The following is a 24937-nucleotide window of genomic DNA, read 5'->3' as shown; positions in this document are numbered from 1 at the left end:
AGTGTTATGATAAGACCAGGCTGTACATTGAGTATTATGATAAGACCTGGCAGTACAATGTTTAGAATCATGATTTTAAAAAATTGTGCATTATCTATCAAACAAATGCTGTATGTAGGTAACAAGAACTATTCATAGTATAAAATGATGACAGTATGAGACAGGTTTACACATCTATAGGTATCATAAAATAATAATATAGCCAGCTTACCCGTTCTCTGAAGCACTAACGATATAAGGTAGGTTTGGACGAGAACTGCCAAGAGCCAGACAGCTGATTGCAGAAGTATGTCCAAACAACATACTACGAGGGTAGATCTGAAATCATAATAATTATGAAAGCAGTGTGACATGACTGTTTATATTAATTTGTTTTAATTTTCTAAGGAAACTCTTGTTTGCTAGATCTAGCTATTCATTCTATGTCAAATTGTCAATCAACTGCATAATAAAAAACATGATATTTGTGCAATATGGCGTCTTTTGTAGTAAATTGTCCATTTTTAAAGCTAATTTTTTTTTTCAATATTTCAGAATGGGAAATGAGAGAAAAATACTATTTCGTATGTGAGAAATATTTCACCATTGAGATCACAAAATGTGGTCAAACTGTAGTCAAAGCCGCAGGTTTTACAACATTTTGTGACCCCTCAGGTGGAATATTTCTTTTCTACACTATAACACCTGTCTATAGTGACAACCTGTATACAACAGCTAGATTTGTCTACAAATGGATTGTGACTATGTCTTAAGGAAAACTACTGGTTCTTAACTGTCTCATGTGACCGTACACCTATTACAGCTACTTACCTGTCATCAGATCTGTAATCACCTGTCTTTACCTGTCTACAGTGATCACTTGTCTATAATAGGTGCCACCGTATATTGTACCTGTCTATGATTACCACTTGTTATAACAGCTACTCACCTGTCTAAAGTGACCACCTGCATATTACAATTTACAGCCATTTACCTGATTTACCTGTCTATTGTGACCAGCTGTTATAACAATTACTAACATTATGATGGTGATCTGACTTTGTAATATTTCCCAAATGATCTAGACCTCCTATCCATATAGTACATATGTGATATATATATATAGGCATCATCCATATTCGAATGGTTACAATCGCTTTCATTCTCTGCACCCCTGGAACATGTCATGGTAAAATTGAAGGTACAAGTGTTTTGGTTGGTTCCACGAGATCAATTCTGAACAATCATAGGCTTATATGCTTGAAGATTACAAGGGAATGATATCAAATTTCAAATCCAATGTAATATACTATTATGCGACCTTGAGATTCGTTTGATGTACATCAAAGGATCAAACTAGTCTTTAGTCTGGTCTACAAACAGTATCGAGGATGATATATAGGAGACCTTTCATAGTCCAATAACATTACAAGAAATTAATACATGTACATCTACAGGAATATCTCCCTGACTGAAAAATTGTAATCTCACCTCCCAGGTCTTTGTGACATCCCAAATAGCGATTTGTCCATCGTTGCAGCCAGTGATAATGTTTCTCTGATCTGGTGTCATCAGTAAGGTGGAAATACAGTGTGTTGGGGCATTCCTTCCCCATAACACAATCGGCACCACTAAGTTACTTCCGCCTGTCATTGTTATTGACCTACAACAAATTTTATATTTAAACCAACTTTGTGAAAACAATTATACTGTCCAGTGCCAGAAAAAAGACATCATTCAACTTTGATCCTTATAACACAGCAGTGTAAACTTTTGAAAGAAATGTAAACAAAAAAGTCCTTATTGTCTGATTTCAAAAAGAAATGACAAAAATAGAAAACCTAGACAAATTCTTTAATTTTAAGCACAAATAAAATTTTGGAAACTAGAAATTTCTAGCACAAGATGTTACTAGTTCTCTTTAAACAAAAAAAAAGAAAAAAGAAGAAAAAAAACAGAGACCTAAAGAGAAGTAAATGCTTGTTGGTAAGTTACTTGAAACTTTGTATGGATAAATGGATAGATGCCATACATATAGTCTGTAGCAATATGATGACGTAAAATGTGTAAAAAAAAAAAAAAAAAAAAAATACCAAGGAAAAGCACATTCCTGGTTCTTCAGCATGATAATCAACACCTCTATCTATCAACTGAGCTGAAGAAGTATGCTTTGTCACCTTCACGACAGACATCGAGACTGACATTTAGCATGATATATGGTCCACAACCTGCCCCTACCCCGCCTCTTAAAAATGTTTGATTATTTATTTGATGTTTGAATATAATACTATTTCGCTGCAATGATATATCAACTTTCTCACTTGAATGATAGTGATAGGTAATTATATATATATATATATGTACAATAAAGACACACATTTATCTTGACATCAGCAGACCATGCAAGTCACTCATTCAGTATTGAAAAGACTAGAGAAGTCTTGCCTCGGGCAGAACAAATCTGAACAGGAAGTGTTTATATACGTGGATGAAATACAAAACACATTCTGGGCAAAATAACCACAGCATTATAACCATTATAACAGTACCATCACTAAATAGCCAATCTCCCTTTGAATTCAAAGGCAAACTATCTGTCCATATTGAATTTGACACTTCTGAACGTGCTGTCAAATGGGGATTCCTGTCACAAGACATTATAAAGCGATCAAAATTAAAACAAAGATATGCAATAGAACACAGATCATTAATAACCACAGACGATGTAACGAAATCTCACCTTAATGAACAGCGGACAAAAATCAAAGGTATCCCTGTCAAATTCTCATCGTAAATCAATACTGTATTGCTAAGCAGGTGATTGTAATAATCAGAGAATTGCCGAACAACATTTCCGGTTGTTCTTGTTCCGCGTATGAAAAAAAGTTTATTAAAGAATACTAAAAACAAAACTATTTAGTCGTCTCAACCATGGTAAAAAATCTTATATTTAGACTTATCGTTTTTTTTTATAAAATTTCCCTTGAAACATCTGTAATTAGTCGTCAAAACAGTTATCAATAGTTTGCGAAAAAGCGCGGAAGGATACAAAGGGAGGTAAGTTTCTACTTTCATTTTGACCTATATAAAGGTATCAATCTACTAATACATGTAAAACAAGAAGAAAAATAAGATTGTGTCCAATAGATACGATATTCCTTATTTAAAGTATTTAAAACCAAATTTCCGTTCAACAGAAACTTATGTGCTGTGTTTTTAAACGATGTTTCTCCAAAAGGACATCTCTTTCCAAAAAAAAACAACAGTAGAAAGCTTGATAATTTTCAATTCATAGTGCTAACTTTTCTGGCAAATAATTTCTCTTAAATTTTCATATTTATAAAGCAAACTGCATGTTTAAGGTATTTACAACTGAAACACCACCCTTTATTGTGTACTGCTTTCAGTACGGTATATAAAGAAAATCAGTCATCCATAAATGAATTGATTTAAAAAGGCCGAGTAATTTTGTAATTGACTCGTGTAAGTTTTTTGATATGTCATTTTAGTTCATTACAATTATTTTTTGTTATGAATATGAGATTCACTTCTCACTGACTGACATAATTGCTATGGTTTATACTATATGAAATGTATTGTTGGAAATTTAGAATAAAACCAATAGCATGCAATGCAGAATCTACAGATTTGTCAAAATTGTCCACCAGGTACCGGTATTGCATTTAAAAATATTGAACCGCCAAAATCATTTTCTGACTGGCAAATTCCTAACACAAGAGATCAGAAGATGCAGTTGATGAAAATTATGGGAAAGTTTTCTTGGGGCAATAGTGATCTCATTAAAAAATATTCTATTTCTTTGTGCAACATGAGGCATTTGATGCTCAATAGTTTGCCTGTTTTTTCCATACATTGTTCTCATTGAAGAATGTGGCATTACTTACTTGGAGTGATCAAGGTCTACATGGCAGGTGTTGTCGATGCAGCAGAAGACACTTACTTTTCCGGAACACCTGGTCTTATTCTCCTTGTACTTTTTACGGAGTCTCTGTGTAAATGTTTCCTTTGTTGACATTTTTCCCTAGTTTTATGGAATATGAATTTGAATTATGATTATGTTGCCATGTTGGTATTTTCTTGATGTTTTTTTTCCAACAAGATGATAATACAAAGTACCCAGTTAAATAATCAATACCAATTTCTAACCACAATCTTTGGCCAGATTTTAGTATCCTTTCTGGATTAGGATTCTGGAAGCTCTTTTCTCTGTCTCTTCTTCTGCTCCTTTCTCACCATGTCTGCCCTTTAAAACTTGGTGCTATGTGTGTCTCCCCTTTGATAAAGTCTAGTGTGCACGCTAAAAAAATCCTTTCTGTTGATATAACAGAGGTGCAGTCTGATGTTCCTCCAAGGTCTTATCTACTGAGGCTAGCTTGTATTGCTTGTGTATCATACACAGATTGAAGGAAAAATTGCGTTAGAATTGAGTCTCGGTCATTATACATCTTGTAAAAACTCCTGGAATCCTTAGTTACACTATTATGATATGTCTGCTTTCTTCCTTCATATATCATTGTTCAGTTACCTCAACTTTCTTCCAGTAACTGCTTTTGGATGTCATGAGGCCTTGCCTTCCATCTGTTACTGTTCCGAAGATATCTTGATGTCGTAACCTGCTCTCGGCCTCAAGTTCATCAACTGCATTTGATGCTGACCATGTCCTGCCTTCTACAATTCCACTCAGACTGACCTCACCTTAGCATCTTTAGAATCTTTCAAGGTCAATACCAGCACGCTTTGAATTCTTTGGAAAAATATTTATCAATCTTTCAATCAAGCCTATCTTTATCATATCATACGTTTGACAAGTGTCGGGCACCTGTTTGAAATGGGATTAAAATAAAGAGAAATAGTTTTGTTATGAAAATGCATGTGATCTGTTCATTTGTTTTAAGCATTACCGGTAATTGGGAGAAGGAAAAACTATCCTGACAGTCATTTGCCACAATATATGAATATCAATCAATGGATTTATAAAACAAATAAATACAGAAAAACGGATTCCAACAATTGCAAGAGGATGTGATTACATCAAAAGTTTGTTATACATAGTACATAGCCATCACTAAATACAAGTACCTAGCTTTGTCCGAATATCTAAAATATCATATATGCATATTGCAGCTGGACACATATTTACAGACTGTATAATGCATTGCTACTATTTTAAGGCAGATATCATGCTTAGGTATATATAGGAACATCCACTGTGTTTGGGATACTCGCAATGATTGATAAAAATGGAAAGATGTCTTAATTCTTTGTGTTTTTGTTGCTGTGACGGTAACAAATCATTTTTGATATGGAAAACAATAAGCCTATATATAGACCCGAGCCAGAGTATAAACTGCTGTGTTTGTGTGTATAGTGTGCATTACATTTAAAAAAAAATAAAGCAAAACCAAAACGATACGAAGTTGAAAACATTTTTTTATTTGATTTTGATCACAACATTGATTAAACTTTTTTACTGTTGAATTTTTAATTAATTTAGTAATTTGCAAGCACTTTGTCATTATATACCTGACTGAACCACAATTACGTTTATGTACTTTTATACAATAAAATTCAAAACGTCAATGATGTATGAACTGGTAAACCTTAAACAATGATGCCAAAGGATTGCAAAAATATTTTGATAATGAAGACATGTACAAATTCACCGAACAGAATCTTCGGACATTTTGAAAAATAATCAGCAGACATTTGATACAATCCCTAATATGGCAGTTCTGAGAATATTATTGTATAAAAATACCAAATTCGGCATAAGTTATGGTTTTGATAGAAAACAGAAAGTAATGTTAGTGTAACAGTAATTGGCAGCTTAAAAATTAACACACAACTAAATGGCAATGGATCTAGAAGGACATGAAAATGAAAATGACAAATACTCGCATGTAGTTTCAATTGCATAAAAAACTTAATTATCATTTTGCCATGTGTATTATACTAAATTTCACCTGTCACAAGGAGTTTATGACAGATAAGGACTGTATCTAAAGCCAACAAGATCATGAATAGTACATGGAGTGGTTTACCAATAAGATGCTGAAATCTGATTGGTTGAAGAACTATCAATTTTAGTATTTAAATGCAAACTCCATTCAACCACAGAAAAGAAATATAAATTCTGTGAATGTCTTTTGTTTCAGTTTGATGATTGGTAGAGAAGGTACACATGCTTGGAAATCTTCACACGTTGAACAAACTGTGGAAAATATACAATTTTTTTCATGGACTGAACTAAAAAAGCTGAAATATCACTAAAGAGGAAAGTTGAATATCATGTCAGGGATGTAATTTATATCTCTAACCCCTTAAATTTGTGAAAAATAAAAATCAAACATTCAATTATAAGAGTAGATTTAGTGTTATGGATGATGATGATGATGATGATGATGATGATGATGATGATGATGATGACGACGACTAAGTGCATGTGACCATCATTTTAATTGACAATAATTGTGTCCTGATGATGATGATGATCATCATCATCATCATCATCGTCATCATTATATCTGATAGTGATAGTGTGATGTATGATGTCAAGATGTGTTGATGATGATGATGATGATGATGATGATGATGACGATGACGATGATGACGACGACGATGACGATGATAAGGTGTATGTAATTATCATTATAATGGTGAGTGATAGAGTGATGATGATGATGTTGTTGATAATATCATTACAGTTTGATATAAAATCAGCGAGTGTGAGAGCGTGTGAACGTAATTTTACGCCATTAAGTATATCATGGAAAATCTCCAGAAAATAAAAAATTTTAAAAATGAGTATTTACTTTTGGACATATTTATTTTTGTGACTGAATCTTCTTAAATAATACTTTAGCTTGTGTTATTCAAATTTCAACCCATATTTTGACTGCATAGATGGCCTTGTAATCAACTAAAACCTGAAATTACATGATTCAAATTTCAACTTGTGTGACTCTATTCAAATGTTTGTGTTTGCATAGTTCCAAATTTAACCAAAACTTGTAATTCAACTTATATGAGTGTTTATATTGTTCTGATTCCACGGAACTCATACAAGATAGTACAAAAGAATAGCATCGTAAAATACAAACTTCGAGTTAGATGCAGTAAAGTCAAACATTGAATTAAGCTAAATCAGCTGTTTCATTGTTAACTCTCGTTGTAGCTCCTTTGTTCTGATTTTACACCAGTACATGTGCAATATATGATTTATATTTTGAACGATGTAAATGTATTCTACGGGATTTTAACCAAAAACTCAAATCTTGATTGTGGATTCATTCCTAGAGTACAAATGTTACATGAAGGCAGTTGATAAAAATAAAGTACTGTTATTGTACTAATACTGACAGTTGCACATTTCAATGTAAAAAAACCCAAAAAGACATAAAATTTTAAAGAGAAGTTACCGTCATACAATAAAAAGTTTTACTTTCACTTGGGGAAAGGAATACTGATTTCTTAAATTAAAGCATTTAATGTAAAATATGTGAAAACACTGTGAAATTTCTTGTACCACACTAGTAAATATACCAAAAATAATCAAAACCACTCTTCATATCTTCAAAAATCCATTTCCAAAGGAAACCAACTAAGGCTAACAGTTTCCAAAGGAAACCAACTAAGGCTAACAGTTTCCAAAAAAAAAACCAACTAAGGTTAAAAGTTTCCAAAGGAAACCAACTAAGGTTAACAGTTTCCAAAGAAAACCAACTAAGGTTAACAGTTTCCAAAGAAAACCAACTCAGACTAACAGTTTCCAAAGAAAACCAACTAAGTTTAACAGTTTCCAAAGAAAACCAACTCAGACTAACAGTTTCCAAAGGAAACCAACTAAGGCTAACAGTTTCCAAAGGAAACCAACTAAGGCTAACAGTTTCCAATGGAAACCAACTAAAGCTAACAGTTTCCAAAAAAAACCAACTAAGGTTAACAGTTTCCAAAGGAAACCAACTAAGGTTAACAGTTTCCAAAGAAAACCAACTAAGGTTAACAGTTTCCAAAGAAAACCAACTCAGACTAACAGTTTCCAAAGAAAACCAACTAAGCTTAACAGTTTCCAAAGAAAACCAACTAAGCTTAACAGTTTCCAAAGAAAACCAACTCAGACTAACAGTTTCCAAAGGAAACCAACTAAGGCTAACAGTTTTCAAAGAAAACCAACTAAGGTTAACAGTTTCCAAAGAAAACCAACTAAGGCTAATAGATATTGGAACTATCATTATTAAATATCAGTATATCAGTTATTGGAAATGCAAAAAAATGTCTGTTTTTATTTTCACATCAACCCCATCAAAGCTCTCAACATCATCAATTTACAGTATAACTATATTTTATCAAATAATCGCGAGACAAAATTTCTTCAAAAGGGAAGAAATTTCACAAATATAAACAAAATTAAAGTGTGCAAAAACTTGACACTGGTATCACAGCGAGCTCACAAGATAAACACTAAATTGTAAAAGTACAATAAGCTATTTCTTCATGTCATGTAACATCTCAGGACTGGAGCCATTGAATGCTGGTCACCTTAATCAGCTTTCTATATTGGTGAAGCAAGGACTTGGAACAGGGGTAAATAGGGCCTGAGTGGTTCAAAGCATGGTAAGAGAGGTTAGTGAAAAAATCTTTTTGTTGCTCATTGAAACCCAAGGATTTTCAAAGCAAAATAAACACTTAAACATGAGGCCCATGGGCCTTAACGGTCATCTGACATAAAATACAAGATTTCAACTTGAACTTGAGAAGTCGAAAATGTGTTTTAAAGATGGCGGCCATGTTGGATTTAGGACCAACCTGAAATTAAGAAACTTTTGTCAGGATCAAGTCATGATCATTTCACATAAGTTTCAGCTCAATCACACATGTAGAATTTGAGAAGTTGAAAATGTTTACGACGGACGCCGGACGCCGCCGGATAAAAGGCGATCGAATAGGTCATCAGACTCTTTGGTCAGATGACCTAAAAAGTCAACTGATCTGTCCACAACATATCTGCAGCCATCGAAGTGATAGAAAATGTTCCAAAGTTTGTTTTCATTTCGTGTTTTGAAGATCTTAACAAGCCATCACTTAACTGTAACAAAGCTTTGAATTACTGAGACCAGATTTAATGTATGGTATGGCCTAATCCAATATTTTTCTCTCAAATAAGAAATTGATACAGTCATCATAAGTACTATTCATATTCATTTACTGGATCACAATCACACTGTAAAATACTATCTTCTAATGCACTTCACAAGCATACAAACTACTGTCACACCACACTGTCTCTACACTACAAATTGTATCATTGAAATTTTGAGATCTGTAATAAAACTTTATTTTCACGCCAATTTTTATTTGAATTTCAGATTAGTTGTAATATCTAGAGTAAATTTAGCTGAATTATCAGAAATGTCATTTTATTTTGTTTTTATTTTCACAGGAAATTTTCTAAAATCTGATAAATTTACTTTAATTGCCAATATTTCATGGCATTTAAACATTTTCAGTTTCAGTCATTGCCTGTTTTGATGAATTTCAAAAATTTCAAACGGAAAAATAGTTCTTAATTAATCAATACTTTGGAATGTGAGAATGTTAACTGCTGCAGAAGTACAAGTAGGTGTGTGTCCTTTAGGTGTTTCAAGATTATTCAACAGGAAGAGGTAGGTTGGTGAAAACATGATATATGCTAAAAGACATTTTGAGGAAGAAATCATTAATACAAATAAGGAAAACAGTATGCAGCTTTCCAGAACCTGGAAAAATTCTAGCGAGAAGTTTGCCGCAGATAGGGATTGAGAATTTCTATTACCGGGTAGGTACAATTAAACACATATATGTAAGTTTCTTTCATAGAATACAACAATGCAATGTTGTCAACCTAACTAATTTCATGAGATCAACCTAATATTATCTGTAACATCATCGCCTGATAAAATCATTTAAAAAATCTGGAATCTCTTGATATGTCACTTTTTTTTTATAGGAATTACAAAATGACAAATCAATTTTTTAAAGATAAATTATAAATCAAAACAATGATTAATATTTAACAAAAATATTGTCTTAAAATACAAACAAATTTAAGTTTTCAGTCATACTGGCAGTGAGCCTATTATGTTCAAATCAATTTATTTTGAACTTGAATATATTTATAGACTAGGTATCTGACTATTATCAATAAAGAAAAATGAATTGTATGTTTGTTAAACATTCAAACTTTCTTTGTGAGTGTTATCACAGCGATTTCTCTTGACGTGAATGTTCGCATAGGAATACCCCAAAAGTTGGTGCCCTGTGAAACGTAGACATGGCTGTTGGGTCCGTGCGGATAAAGCCCAACATAGTAAGGATTGGCTAGGTATGCGCCAATCACCAGAGGAAACATCTGACCTCCATGTGTGTGACCTGAATAAAATAGAGAGCCTAGTATTAATATCTTTTCCTGTCTTTTCATCTCTAGGAATAAAATCCATCAGTATGTACTGAGAGTCATATTTGTTTTGAAATGGAGGTGGTTGTTAGCATAACTAAGAATAAATTAGGGATCATAATAAAAAAAATAAGTCAAATTTATTCTTTGATTTTTTATTCTAATTATGCTTCCCTGCTTTGTATATCTTGGAAAGAAATCTAGCTAAAATCATGGACTATTCAGTGATAGGACAATGTCCAATAGAGTATCTGCAATAAGTTGCACTTCCATCAAGCAGTACTGTGCCTAATTATTTCTGAAGACCTCTGATACATACTTGTTCTACTAAAATAACACTTTTCCCCCCACCAACTATGAATAATCTTAAATGTTTTCACAGATTTGAACTTTGGGAAGAACATCAATGAAAACAAACAAAAAGAAATGCTATACACACCTGATAAAACGACGTCAATTCTATGTTCTGAAGTAAAGGCCATTTGAGCAGCTTTAGGTTGATGGGAGAGTAACAATACTGGTTGGCCCTCTCGACATCCTTCCATTGCCTTGTCCAGATGAAAGCCATGGTCCTTGTAACTAAACAAAAATGTGACTTTCCATGAAATCTTTGTAAGTCTTACAGTTTACAATGCAATAAAGGCATGTTTTTAACCATTAAACAGCAATTGGAAAACAGGAATATGTCTGAGGGTATTAAATCCAATTTTGTACAAAGTAATGTCCATGTTCTGATAATTTGTACTATTCATAACAGTGATATTGGCTGTTATAAATGTTCTTAGTTAGACAAATGTTTGAGAAGTCATTACATATATGTTTTATTACATAATTATTCCATGAAAAAAAAAATAATAAAAAAGCAACACCTGCTGCATTTTCTGTTTCAATCTCCAAATAAATTTTGTTTGACAAATTGTTCCGCGATCATAATTTTACACTCTTCAGTGTGCTTTCTTATGCTATCCTGCTTTATAATGCCTCAAATCTTCCACAGTATTGTAAAACAAATTCCCCTGTCAATCCCTTAGCCATCCAGGAGGCACTACAGTCAATATTAATTGAATGAATGAAATCAGTATGTTTTCAGAATTTTCACATGACGTCCTTCTTGACGACACTACTTCTGACACATTTTCCTACAATATTCCAGTCACAGGACCATGTACTTTACAACTATAATAACTTGTTTTTATTCTGCTTTCCACTTTGATAACAAAGTACCTGAAGACCAACAATCTTGACTTCTGTTTAAAGTTGTCAGTGATAAGGTGTTTCATAACACTGTCCATGAACAGAAAAGGAGTCATCCATTGGAAAATGCTATATCAAGCTTCTCTCCATAAAAATTTAGCAATTGACTACATAAACATTTAGGTCCTTTGAACTGTTTTTTTTTTTTAGATATGAAGCAGGGTTTTCCATAAGAGCGGGTTGCCGGCCAATTTGACCGGCTACTTTGATCATTTGGCCGCCTACACCAATCCAGTTCTGTAATAATGTTCCGTACACGACTACATGTACACGGCAGGCCAGCCTCCTACTTTCACTACACAGCCTACTACTAACAAAATTATGGAAAACCCTGTGAAGGTTTCAGTTCCTCACAACAGCTAGGGTCAACATGCAACACAGTTTGTCACTTTTTTAAATGAAATAAAATCAGCTGATAAAGTGATCTTACTGTATCCGTGAAGCTTCCAAGTCATCTGTTCCCACCACACAGATCTGTTGGGAGGATGGAGCATTCTTGGGTAGGTGGAAATTACTATTGTGGAGCACAGTAACACCGACTGACTTCAAATAACTAAACCATTCATCCACCTCCAATGCATAGTACTCATGATTTCCTAAAACAGATGTTTAATTTTGGTATACTTCACTGATTTAAGTGTGAAACAAAATCTACTGATATTGAATACAGTAAGTAAAATTACAATAAAGAATGCAGACTAGCATTCCAAAAGAGGAAGCATTGGCAGGTATATAATATAAACTTTATTTGTTTTACAACAATTGCGAAGCAAGTTATTTAAACTTATACTAATCACTCTTGTTTTCAATTTCTTTAACGCGCGAGGGGCCTTTTAAGGAATATTAGGAATGTTCAACTTTAAGTTGTTTGCTTTAATAAGCAGACAAGACTCAAGTGTTTTATGTAACTATTGTAACAATTGTACTAATTTATAACTAAAAAAGCATTGTAACAATTGTATTTTTTTTGTTTTTAATTTCTTTAACTTTTCTTAAATATATAACAACTTGATATCTTACAATTCATATCTGATATTGTGCAATGTGAAAAAAAAACTGTACAAAAAAACAAATACTGTCATTTTCTGAGCCTCTTGACAACATGATCATCTTTAAAAGAGAAAAACATCACCTGATCTCTAATAGACAAGGGAAGGATTGAAAATTATTTTTTTTTGTACAGATATATTCTTAGAATACTAATAAATATTTAATTAATTGATTGGTAAAGACACCATGGTTCTAGGTTTTGTTTGTGTAGCCATGGTAAATACTAGCCACAATATACTAGACAAGGGAGAGAAAATTCTCTTTTTTTCGTATCAGATATAATCAGTAAGCCTGGGGTTAATTTAATTAATTGATCAGTAAAGATACCATGGTTCTAGGTTTTGTTTGTGTAGCCATGGTAAATACTAGCCACAATATACTGCTCGGCTAGAGAGAACTTCTCTTTAGCTCGATCAGTTGATCAGTAAGCCTGGGGTTCCGGGTTCAAATCCTAGCAGAGGCATTGAAATAAATAATGACCTCTGTTAAATTTGTGTATGCTTAATATTTTATGGAAACAGTGACGATTACCTGTTACAAAGAAGGTTCCATATTTGGACTTTATCTTCTTTATTGGAGATGCTGCCTTACGTAGTTCATTTAGTCCACCATCTATAAGGTCCCCGACAATCACCACCACGTCTGCAAACAATTGATTCAAAACTCATCAAATTAACTTACTCCATATACAACATACAGCTAATGTCAGTATAACAACTTCATGACAAACATTATCATGACCATGACAAAAAATTGTGATGTTGATAAATGAAGTACTGCTAAGTGCTTTCACAGGAATTTCATGGGCATATATCCTTAAAATTTAAAGGCCATTAAAATTCATAGACTAATTTTATGGACATTAAAAACTGCAAATTTTTATGGGTTTCTCATATTTTCACAACTTTTTGAAGGCATTTTCATTGATTTTTCTGTAACATAAGGGATGATACATGTATAAGTGGGATGATCATACCAAAGTGTAAGCACACAGAATTATTAGTAAGGATGTAGAAATTACAATTTTTATTGAAGCTGAACCTACTGAATCAGATGTAGCCTGAAATGACACTACATAATGTGAGATTTAAAATGTTTTCCTAGAAATAAAAGTTTCCACCATCTGTCTTTTCATGTACATAGTATTCTTAAGCTTTGAAAAAATGTCTTTTTTTCAGATAACAAATACAACTGACACCTTTATGTGCTTTAACCTCACTGAACAATTTTCGAGGAAGGACTATGAAAGTAAAGATTGCTTTTATGTATAAATGTACGATGAAGACAGTGAATACTATTTAAAGATAAAAAAAGTGTTTCTTGACCTACTCCATACAAATTTTATTTAGAAGTGAATTGGTGGATCATGTCGTTATCAAGATTTGGTACTAACCAGACTGAATGTCATTCACCATCTTGACAATCTGAACCATTTCTCTCCGTCCATTCACCGGCCCCAAATGTATATCAGATAAATGTGTTATTGTGAGTCCTTCCAAATTTTGTGGCAAGTCTTTTACAGGTATTTTTACATTATTTACTGTAGGAAGTTTTCTGGTATTATAAAACCCGTACATACTTATTGTCACTGCATAGAACACTGCCATCATTACGGCTGCTCTATGTCTAAGTGTCTGATCGGAGACTAGTTTTATAAAGAAGTTCAAAATTGTGACCAGTACGAGACCTGTTGCCATTTGAACATGGAATCCGAGCATGAAGTAAGATACAATACTGTACATGTGTGGATGGGTTTGGACAAGGAACACATTACACAAGTAACATCCATGAGCTAAACAAAAATAGGCTGCAATAACCAATTTCCAAATTCGTGCTCCGGTGTCACTTCGAAATCTACATCCCGATTCTGGATTTCTATGCGACGGTTTCTTTATGGAGAAAATATTTGCCACATTTCTCCATACAAAATAGGACACACAACCAAGTACCCCTTGAATAAAAACGATAAACTCGGCTCTAAACAGCCGTCCTTTCAAATTATTGTCGTTCAAGGACACGACCCATTTGTTGAAGAAATACATTGCGATTCCAACGCTGGTAAGTCCCAACGATCCTGCCCAAATGTATCTTACGAATTGTGTCATCTTCTTGTCTTTAGCTTTAACCTCCTTCGATGGGGTGACGATGGAGCACCCGATATTGATCATATCATTGTAAGTAGGCTAGGCCTTGGTGTCATCCTTCACACACACCACTGTTTGTTGTGATCATGAGACCTTTGAAAGCACGCGACCGGCGATGTCGTATATATCATTTAAAATAAATATGATCGTTAGTAAGCTAAGTCATGAATGTAGGTAAAACTGACTTATCTACTGTTGCTTTAATATAATAAGATATTGTGTCCCTTCCCTGTATCTTTTTCTCAAGCGCTTGGAAAATTAATTTATTCCAAAGTGAAAGTAGGAAAATCTTTTCGCAAGTGTGTAAGCGACATAAATTTCCACATCATCAACAAATATCAAGCACACGTGAGTATAATATAGTGGTGAATCCAAAGTGTTAAATTGCAATACACATTCAGATTGGATATACAAAATTGGAAATTCAAAGACAGATTTGATGTTCTGCCTAACAATGATGTGCTACCATTCAATATAAATCGTATGCATAGCGATAGTGTACATAAATGTACATGTACAATCACAGAGGCTTGCAATGTCTTACAAGAGTTAGTCATTGGCCTCCACAGGTAAGTTCTCAGATACAGACAGATGTGATGCAATGATTGAGGGGATGGGATGGGGAAGTAGGGGTTTGTTAGCGGTCAGAATACAACTAAAAAGACATTGGTAATTAACTCGTGTATATAAACCCTGTGAACAGTAACAGGAACAGAAAACTGCAAGGTCAGGCCAGGGTTCCATATTCTCCTAGATGAAGGTTCTACTGATTGAATTCATGGTCGCTGATGATGTATCCAGTCCAGTTCCGCTATATTTCTCTCTCCTTTTTTCAAAGTCATTGCTTACAAAGACACAACTATTTATAACCCAGGATGTGGTTGCAGATGATTGACCCATGCCAGTCAAAGTCCACTTAATGTCATATCTTCTTCTGTATTATTAGCTTGTAAGTAAATTACTTTGCATGTCCTTGTGACAAATGTAATTTTTGAAAAGACTTGTACGTGTGTAAGATTTGAAACCGGATATGGGAAATGTTTTATTTGTAGTTTCAGAATTTTCTGACAAAAGTAAACAGTAAATTTTTAAGGAAATATTGGTTTGACATGGTACATGTGTTTGCCAAATATTTAACCACAGTAATGCCCTGTACTTCTTATGCTTCTTACCAGTTCAGATGGTCCAACTGATTATGCGTAAGTGGACAGCAATATACGTAACATATAGATTCAACTAGCAAAATTACCCTTTATAGCTGTTTAAGCAGTATGTTGTCCAAACCAATTAGAGAGTGAAAGGTTTCTTTTGTGAATTCTAGCAGGATACTCCTACAAATTAAAATTTGGTGTCATTGACTGGGAAGTTCTGATTTTGTGACTATATACATATATATATATACACTGGTCTCAACTAGTGGCAGCTTCCATTTAGGCAAGTAGTCAACCATTGCCTGCCTTTTACAGCCATTGAGGTAAAAAATCTTTGCCTCTCGCGACTGCTAATAGCTGTTGGATTTCCTTACTGGTAAAGAAGAATTGTTTTGTTTTCATTTCTTCCAGATTTGAGGTTTTTTGTGTTGTTTTCCTAAAATTTGCATCTTGATGATTCTACCCATTGTATGACACTCAATTTGAGTTTTTTTCCACTTTAGAGTTTGATGTGACTGACAACAGAGAAGACCAATATGTCGATACAGTTTTGTGTTGGATGTTTTTAACGCAAGTCTGAGAACAGTGGGACCTGAAGTAGCACTAAACAAGATGGGCAAGAAAGATACTCAAGCTAATAGGGGAGCACCAGTGGACATGTACCGAAAGCAAATAGGTGAGAGAGGGCTAAAAATAAGGTCAAGTGTCATAGTCTTGTAGATTTGTGAGAAATATCATTGAATGTAACATTAAAGAAAAAATAATTTGTTTATATATTTGCTTAGCTTGAATGGTCAAGTCATCATATATATATATATATATATATCAGTAGACTACTTTCCGCATAGTGTGACGTGCAATTGTTTTTGTTGCGATCACATACGCTCAGTGTCTAACGTGCAAAACATACGGAGATTGATATAAAACATTTTTGATATTTTAATCACCATCTTCTATTCGGCAACTTGGGATGGGTTTTTGTCCATTATAAAGGGCCTTTGGCATCCATTGGACGAAGGGATTACCGAGACACCTAAATTTACACCACTGTTCTCGATATATAACTTTGTATTTGTTTTATGTTCTATGTATGTGGTGTAATTTATGTAATATTTGTGTCTTGATAAAGGGGCAGATTGCCTAGAAAATTGGACAAGTCGGTGGTCCGTACTGTTGCTATTGGACCATACCATCGATATTACTTACTAGATTCTATATATATATATATATACATATATAAGCAAAGTAATTCTTCTTTTCAGGTAAACAAGATTACAAGAAGAGTAAAAGTGAAGTGAAAAAAAGCAAAGATAGGGCTGGTAAGCTCCAATCAGCCTTGGGAATTAAGGTAAGTCTCCGGTAGTGTTTATCTACGTGTAATGGGAGTTATGTCCCTTTACTTTTCAGTATCTTTACAAATACTTTATGATGCCCCTGGTCAGAAATACTATATCAATAATTTGGAGTTGGGACAACATTATTGTTGTAACTTTTAAGCTCAAATTTCTCTCTAATTGCATGTTTTTTTTGTCTACAGGATGTGGTGCTGATGCTGACTGGATTCTTACTAGTCATAGTGGCAGTGTATATGATTCTTTATGTTAGTCTGGATCGGACATCATAGGTCATGTCACTTATCGTCATGAAATAACTTTAACACTATTCATGAAAAATGGGCATTGCTGTATCAACGACTCTTATCCTGTTGTTTTCACAGACACAAATAATGAGTGATATGTTGTTGTCACAATGAGTAAATATACTTAAAATAGATGTGTAACATTCCAGTAAGTTCTTGTCACTCGAGGAAGTCCTGGAATGTCTGATAATTTTTTATGTCATGTTTTATATTTTAAATCAAGGTAGCATACAGGAAACACAGTCGCTGTTCCTGAATGACTTTAAAAATTAGATTATACACAAATATATTCCTCAAAACATTAAACTGGTCTTTGAATTCCAATAATGTGTTTGATGACCTGTACATGATATATCCTGATTTGGTCCCATGACACAATATGTGTGGGGCTACTAGAAACTAGAATTTCATTTTTCAGATATGTACCCCCACATCCCCACAGCCATGCAAAAAATATAGTTGATCGTCAATTTTGTTAAAATAATACATTTTCCAAGTAAGTTTGTCACAAACACAGATGAATTTCGTTGAAATTGATTATCAGTAAGATATATTTTTATATTAAGAATTTGCTCCATGGCGTAGAAAAAACAAATACTTACATAGAGATGTTTTTAACCATTTGTTGTGTATCGGTTGTGTTTCTCGATAAAAGTGTGATAGGAATGACTAATGAAAGATGCACTGTCACCACTGGGGTTGAACTAGCGATCCTTCAATTTGTAGTTGGACACTCTCTCGCTCGACTAAGGGGAAATTCACCCTAGCTGAGGCTAGCAAGGAAACCTTCACTCTCAACTTCTACAAATATATGTATTATTAGAGCGGGGAAAATACCAGCTTTCTATAAATGCTCTTCTGAAATACAAACTCTGACGGCAAGAAATGAATCTTACTGTAGCAAGAGTAGTGATAGATTTTTAAAAATACAGTTTGAAAGAAACATTTGAGCACAAAGTATCCATATTTGCAGCTGTTATGTTGACAGAAACACCTTTGTCTAAAAACGAAGGAAATTTTCCTTTATGACTTAGATGCAAGTATCTTACAATACCTGATTTTAAGTGATTATTTTTTTTCATGTAGACAAACCAAAATGTTTGCTCAACAAATAACTATGTACAAATGCACATTAACTTTATGGTATCATTTGTTTGTGATATTTTAACAAATATGCAATTAGGAAAATGTAGAAGGTTTGAAACAGCCATTTCCTTTTTTTTAAAGAGAGTTCAGAAACATTTGATTAACTTCAAAGGTCAAGTAAATGAGTTTATCTGGAACCATATTGACAAAGAAATGATTCCAGATAAATTTTGTATATATGTGATGTTTTACTTGTAATAAAGTTTTTTCCTTGTTCAGTATTGCAGGAATATTGTTAATAACCTCACACGTTTTAACGTTTGCCCTAGCATTAAAACAGATTGAAGTATTTGTATAAATTATTAAAAAAAACAACATAATATTAGACTAATGAAGTAGTAAAATTGTAACCCCAGTAGAAATTTCGCGCGAACAGCATACACACTTTTGTATTTACCCAATACTCTGCATAAAATCTATGATCCAGTGACTTTTACTACCGATGAAGGGAAGGTGTGAACGACACACTTACTATAGTATTGAACAAAGTATTGATACTATTGTATTGAAGTATTCAAATAATCGAGTCAAGTATACAACGACCTCTGTGATTGGTCGGGGGCGGAGTTTAGACAACCTGAATAGTTGATCTGACACCCAATTTGTTCCGGTAGGCGGAGTTAATGTACACTATCAGTTACATAACAATTACTAAGTAATCGCTGGAAAAATGTCCGACGACGGCAACAGTACGCAAAATTTTCTTCGACGAAATTATGTCCGATACGAACGATATGGGGAATCCTGTTTTTGTACAAGGCGATGTGGTTGTGATGGATAATTGTGGATTCCATCACCATAGACAGGGAGAGCGCATTTTAAGAAATATGCTGAAAGAATATGGCGTGTCCCTGGTTTTTCAGCCGCCTTAATACAACGTAACTGAATATGTATTCAATGTCATGAGACAGAGGCTTCGGGCAAATACCCGACTTGTGTCAGAATTTCTGGAACTTGCAGTAGTAAATGCTCTAGATATTCCGCCCAACCAACTTCAAAGTTTTTCACATGTTGCGGATATGTATAATTTTCGATGGAAAGATGAAAAATAAAATAAAAAATATATGGGACCACAGAATTCCTTTATTTTTTAATGCAGTATGAATTATCGGCATATATCAGGAGGTCCCAGGTAATTCGTAATTCTTTGTTACATATAGCCAACCCTCCCCCCCCCCTTTCAAAAAATAAATAAATAAATAAATAAATAAAACTAGTACAGAATGACTATATGACTATATTCACTGTTAAGATGTTATGAATTCTCCGGTCCCAGTGATCTAACCTGTTGATATATATTTTGTACGTAAATTAGTTTAGTACTGAGTAACTTTCGTTTTCTCGTTGTACCATCGATGGAAAAGCAAGGTATCATTGGGTGTAGAACGAAACAAATGGGACAACCCAATTAGGTCTGATCTGAAGCCACCTGTGACTTGGACTCTTCCAATTAACCTCTCGCGACAGTCGAGTGTTTGTAAAATGCCGATGTCTGCACAGTATTTTTTCACCTGGCTCCACCCACAATCGATCTAGACTTGGCTCTGCCAATCAGAGAGCTTGTTGCATAAATTTAAGGAATTCGATTGGTGAAGTACTTCAGTACAATACTATCAATACTTCGTTCAGTACTACAGTACTTGAAACGTTCACACCTTCCCTTCATCGGTAGTAAGTTCCGGATTTCCAGATGTGCTACATTTAGACGGCATGGCTGGGAGTTATCCCGTCAATTTCACCTGTCCTAACTGACCAAAGGGGAGATTTTTTTTTATGTTAACAATAGTTTCAAAAAAGATTAGAATGAATTTTTAAAATTTACAGAATAGGTAGAGATTTTGCAACTTTAGGCGGAATATTCCTTTAGCGTTTTTGTGCTATAGTCACCACCAGTTACCTGGTGACCGAACCTACAACTTCCTCATCCAAACTCATCCTTCCAGGTCCTACACGTTAAAGCCATTAGACGAAAGAAAATTGATTTCATCATATCATCTCTAGGTTTTTCTGGTCAATTAATTTCTTATATCACACACAATGAATTTTCAGAAATGCTTGGGTGTATGTAGACTTATTGGCGTTTGGTGACGGATAATTGTAAAAATAATTACACTATGCATATTTGTGTATTGTGTTGCCTAGCTGTCAAGAAATTATATAACAGGTACATACTGTCCAGTGATGTACATGTCTGTGTGTTGTTTCTGTGTGAATAATGTTGGTTAAGTGTACATGCTGATTTTTTTTTCGGGTTGGAAGACTGCTTTTTTAATATGTGTGTATCTGTTTATTTTTTCCTGATAAACGTTTGCTGTCCAAATGCAGATTTACCGTTCACATGCCTTGCGTTTTGTACATATATACAATGTACGTATCCATGGTGATAGTTTTGATTACATTGGCCTTGACCTTTACCTGTAATAGATGACTGAAACAGACACATATTAAACTGTTAAGTTTCCCTACTAAAGTGTTTGTGATTTGTCAGAAACAACTTCGTAACTTCAGGATTAAGGGGCGAACGTTCGCTTTATTTCGACTTCGAAGGAAAGTAGCGAATGTTCACAGTACAGTCGAGTTTTCGCTTTAAGAACGTTACATTAATTTGACCTAAATGCATACAGGACTCAGTGTTAAAAGTTTCACATCTTCGCATATCTAAGCTTCGTTTAACAGATTTGGAGTTTGAATTGCTAAAATGTCGGTATTCTATCACTGTTTTTATAATAAAAACAAACAAACAAACAAAAACAAAACAAAAAAACGCAGAGTGGTTTATCGGATAGTGCACATGTATAAGAAAAGTTTAACATCGTGTTGTCGACATATGGAATCTACATTCTTCCTCGAACTGCCCTTTACATGGTTTTTTTTTCAAATAGTCAATATTTATCACAATGCTTGTTAGTGTTATACATTGTAACAGTCAAAGATCAAAAGATCAAAGATCAAAAGACAAAAAATCGGTATGGTAGCAATCATATCCAATCAAATACAGAAAATGCATTTGTTACGTGTCACTTAGACGGAATAATCCTTGCTAGAATCATTACATTTCACAATCATTGTAAGTTGCTTATGTTTGGGCCACATATTGTAGCGCCATAGGTGGTCGGGTGGCGCAGTGGTTACTCACTCGCCTTTCACAAAGCCGTCCGGGGTTCGAATCCCGGAATTGATGTGAAAAGGTATGGGGTCACCTGCCCGACCTTATGGGTTTTCCCCGGATACTCCGGTTTCCTCCCACATTAAGACTCCTCGTGCGCTTTCATCCGAGCCAAACAAGAGTGATTAATATAAGTTGGAAATATTTCCTTCGCAATTGTTGTAAAATAAATAAAGTTTATCATGGCGTCATTAGATTAATTTTCGTTAAAGAAGCATTGTAGTCCGAAGGGTTCTGAATACCGCGATATTATTTTGTCTTGGTGGGGGATAGATAGTCGGAATCATTCGGACTAGGAGTATTTAAGACGCACGATGGCGGGACTAATATAAATGATATTAGGAATCTTTAGAACGGGCCTTCCTGGGAAATATTTCTATTATCACAATACACAGTCCTGATATGCGATTTTGGCAAAGTTATCATTTCCCCACTGAAGGAAGACCATTTCCAAAATATTCATATATATACATGTAGACGATTCCTTCAGATTTTCATTACTCTCTTTCAAATACATATTTTTCTCCAGTTTATGCACATCATTCATTTGTATGAACAATGAAAAAATAGACAACTAGACTTGACTCTAGATAAATTATTCTTTACCCAAGCTCTAGCAGTGTTCACTACTTTATTTGTCGCAATAAGACTTTTAATTGTAAAATTTGGGGGTCGGATGACGCAGTGGTAACGCACTCGCCTTTCACCTAGTTGTCTGGAGTTCGATTCCCGGAATGGACGCGAAAATTGAGGGTTACCTGCCCGATCACGTGGGTTTTCTGCGGGCACTCCGGTACTCTCCCACACTAAGACCCATTGTGCACTTACATCCGGGCAAACTAGAGTGGTAAGTTGAAATAACTTCTTTCATTATTGTTGTGAAATAGATTAAGTTGATATTTATATTAAATTGCAAACAAATTCGGCTCCATCACAATTTGGTGTAGAGTAAAATTATATGTACGAGTTATCTCTCTTTGGTCGCATTATACAGTTATACCGTGTACTTGTTTGATTTTATTGTAGCTAACCCACGAATTAATTCAAATTAATAAATGTCTTATCGACGTTCCTATCGTCGGAAAAAATACTTTCTTTTTCTTTTCTAATAAGTATGACATTTAAATTAAATCGGGACATATTTTTATTAACTATTTCGAGTCGATGCAACATTTATAAAAATCTAGGAGTTGCCTCTCTTCGGACAAATTGTGTATACAATGATAAGAGGTGTCGTTGTAAGATTTTCAAGGACATTGTGAAGATGTGATTCAATTTGTAATAGATGTTAGGAAAACATTTCATGGCATCTAGTGGTACCTCTACCGGCACGGGTCACCATCAGAATTGCTAGTAAATACAAAATGCTTTGTGTTGATTCTGTTTCTTGCCTGGCATATAAAAACAAAAACAAAACAAATATTCAGAAAGACCGGACAGTATTTAATATCTTAGATGTAAAAATATGATCAGAATAATATTTTATAGATATTTATATAAATGCCTAAATGCCTACGTGTTATTAATCAAAGTATTTTAGAAAATGGTCTAGTGCTATAACCGCTAATTTAATGAACTTTATCATTCGCATCTGATTTTGCTATTTCATACACCACCCTGTTAGGAAGGAATACAACTATTATTGATAACAACTTCTTTTGTCTTTTAAATATGATTTCAATGCCATCTTCCGTAGGTTCAAATAAAGATTGCTGTCGATAACTAATATTGTTTTCTTGTTCTAGATTTTAAAATTAAGCAACAACTAAGTATCGGTCCTCAGACAGAAGATCCTGTAAGAAAAATAGATATTGGGCTCTCAGAGTGGGTCTTGAACGCAAAAACCATATCATGTATATTTTTTACATTGAGCCTGTCCTGTCTTCGGTACATGAATTGGGAACAGGTCTCGTGCATTAAAAACCAGTGTTAAGAAAGTATAATCGAGAGCGTTCACCTTCAAACAATACGTCATATTTTATATGGGAGGGATAGGAATTTTCATGAAAGAAAATGCTCTTTAACGCCATATAAAGTCGAAGCGCTCTAGCAGCATTTCATCATTGACAACATCAGTAAGAGTTTACTAATCTTATAAGATGTTCTTTTATGGTATCAAAGAACAAGTATATACAACTGATATGATCTATTGTAATTACAGTTAAGTCTAATAGCATAGGTGTATCCCCTTATCAATGAACACAACAATAACGTGTAATTGGCCCACAGTCACAACCCTCGTGTAATACCCACAGTCTAATCCCTTGTGTAATTCACACACAGTCACACCCCTCGAGTAATTAACCAACAGTCACACCCCTCGTGTTATTGACCCACAGTCACACCCCTCGTGTAATTGGGCAACAGTCACACCTCTCGTGTAACTGGTCCACTGTCACGTCCCTCGTATTATTGGCCCACTGTCACACCCCTCGTGTATTTGGGTCATCGTCACACACCTCATGTAATTGGCCCATTGGTACACACCTCGTGTAATTGGCCCACAGTCACACCCCTCGTGTATTTGGGTCATCGTCACACACCTCGTGTAATTGGCCAATTGGTACACATCTCGTGTAATTGGCCCACAATCACATCCCTCATATAATTGGCCCCCAGTCATGTCCCTAGTGTAATTGGTTCATAGTCTCACGCGTCGTGTGATTGGCCATCAGTCACACGTGCGTGTAATTAGCCCACAGTCACATCCCTTCGTGTAATTGGCTTACAGTCGTATTCCTGGTGTAAATGGCCCGGAGTCACACCCCTCGTGTAATTAACCAACAGTCACACCCCTCGTGTTATTGACCCACAGTCACACCCCTCGTGTAATTGGCCCACAGTCACATCCCTCGTGTAATTGACCCACAGTCACACCCCTCGTGTAATTGGCCCACAGTCACATCTCCCGTGTAATTGGCCCACAGTCACATCCCTCGTGTAATTGGCCCATTG

The 24937-nt window shown here is 34.5% G+C and overlaps 3 protein-coding genes across 7 annotated transcripts in view; 1 reads left to right on the top strand and 2 right to left on the bottom strand.

The window, feature by feature from the left end:
* LOC132553027 (WD repeat-containing protein 7-like) overlaps positions 1–2768 on the bottom strand; it is a 41616-nt gene extending 38848 nt beyond the window's left edge. For all 4 annotated transcript variants that reach the window (XM_060217234.1, XM_060217250.1, XM_060217242.1 and 1 more), the window contains exons 1-3: positions 2720–2768; positions 1471–1642; positions 212–318 (exon numbers count right to left, since the gene is read on the bottom strand). In XM_060217234.1, the coding sequence (XP_060073217.1) occupies positions 212–318; positions 1471–1632 (269 nt within the window). In that variant the 5' untranslated portion in view covers positions 1633–1642; positions 2720–2768. The remainder of the gene's footprint in view (positions 1–211; positions 319–1470; positions 1643–2719) is intronic.
* A 7302-nt stretch (positions 2769–10070) lies between these two features.
* Positions 10071–14940, bottom strand: LOC132553192 (transmembrane protein with metallophosphoesterase domain-like). Its single transcript, XM_060217424.1, has 5 exons — positions 14130–14940; positions 13268–13378; positions 12117–12282; positions 10872–11011; positions 10071–10407 (listed from the first exon to the last, which is right to left on the bottom strand). Exons 1-5 carry the CDS (start codon positions 14902–14904, stop codon positions 10214–10216), a joined length of 1386 nt encoding a protein of 461 aa, XP_060073407.1. The 5' UTR covers positions 14905–14940; the 3' UTR covers positions 10071–10213.
* A 273-nt stretch (positions 14941–15213) lies between these two features.
* On the top strand, positions 15214–19302 carry LOC132553059 (triple QxxK/R motif-containing protein-like). 2 transcript variants are annotated; one of them, XM_060217268.1, is made up of 4 exons: positions 15214–15228; positions 16535–16707; positions 17294–17379; positions 17569–19302. In XM_060217268.1, the coding sequence occupies exons 2-4, from the start codon at positions 16644–16646 to the stop codon at positions 17653–17655; spliced, it is 237 nt and encodes a 78-aa protein (XP_060073251.1). In that variant the 5' UTR covers positions 15214–15228; positions 16535–16643; the 3' UTR covers positions 17656–19302. The 2 variants fall into 2 exon arrangements, with proteins under 2 accessions (XP_060073251.1, XP_060073260.1); XM_060217277.1 differs by lacking the exon at positions 15214–15228 and adding an exon at positions 15398–15449.
* The last annotated feature ends 5635 nt before the right edge of the window (positions 19303–24937 follow it).

Source organism: Ylistrum balloti, unplaced genomic scaffold (assembly GCF_031769215.1).
Source record: "Ylistrum balloti isolate Yb309-2 unplaced genomic scaffold, AGI_CSIRO_Ybal_v1 Utg369636, whole genome shotgun sequence".
In the NCBI taxonomy this organism is placed as follows: domain Eukaryota; kingdom Metazoa; phylum Mollusca; class Bivalvia; order Pectinida; family Pectinidae; genus Ylistrum; species Ylistrum balloti.
Note: the sequence above shows the minus strand (reverse complement) of the source record. Positions and strands in the feature narration are given on the sequence as shown.

Bases quoted from the DNA above. Each gene is read 5' to 3' on its own strand.
- LOC132553192 (XM_060217424.1), bottom strand. From the start codon at position 14,904: ATGATCAATATCGGGTGCTCCATCGTCACCCCATCGAAGGAGGTTAAA. The intron at 13,379-14,129 runs GTTAGTACCAAA...AATTGTTTGCAG, and splicing joins GGTGAATGACATTCAGTCTG to ACGTGGTGGTGATTGTCGGG. The intron at 11,012-12,116 runs GTAAGATCACTT...ATTTTTGTTTAG, and splicing joins TTGGAAGCTTCACGGATACA to TTACAAGGACCATGGCTTTC.
- LOC132553059 (XM_060217268.1), top strand. From the start codon at position 16,644: ATGGGCAAGAAAGATACTCAAGCTAATAGGGGAGCACCAGTGGACATG. The intron at 16,708-17,293 runs GTGAGAGAGGGC...TCTTCTTTTCAG, and splicing joins CATGTACCGAAAGCAAATAG to GTAAACAAGATTACAAGAAG. The intron at 17,380-17,568 runs GTAAGTCTCCGG...TTTTGTCTACAG, and splicing joins AATCAGCCTTGGGAATTAAG to GATGTGGTGCTGATGCTGAC.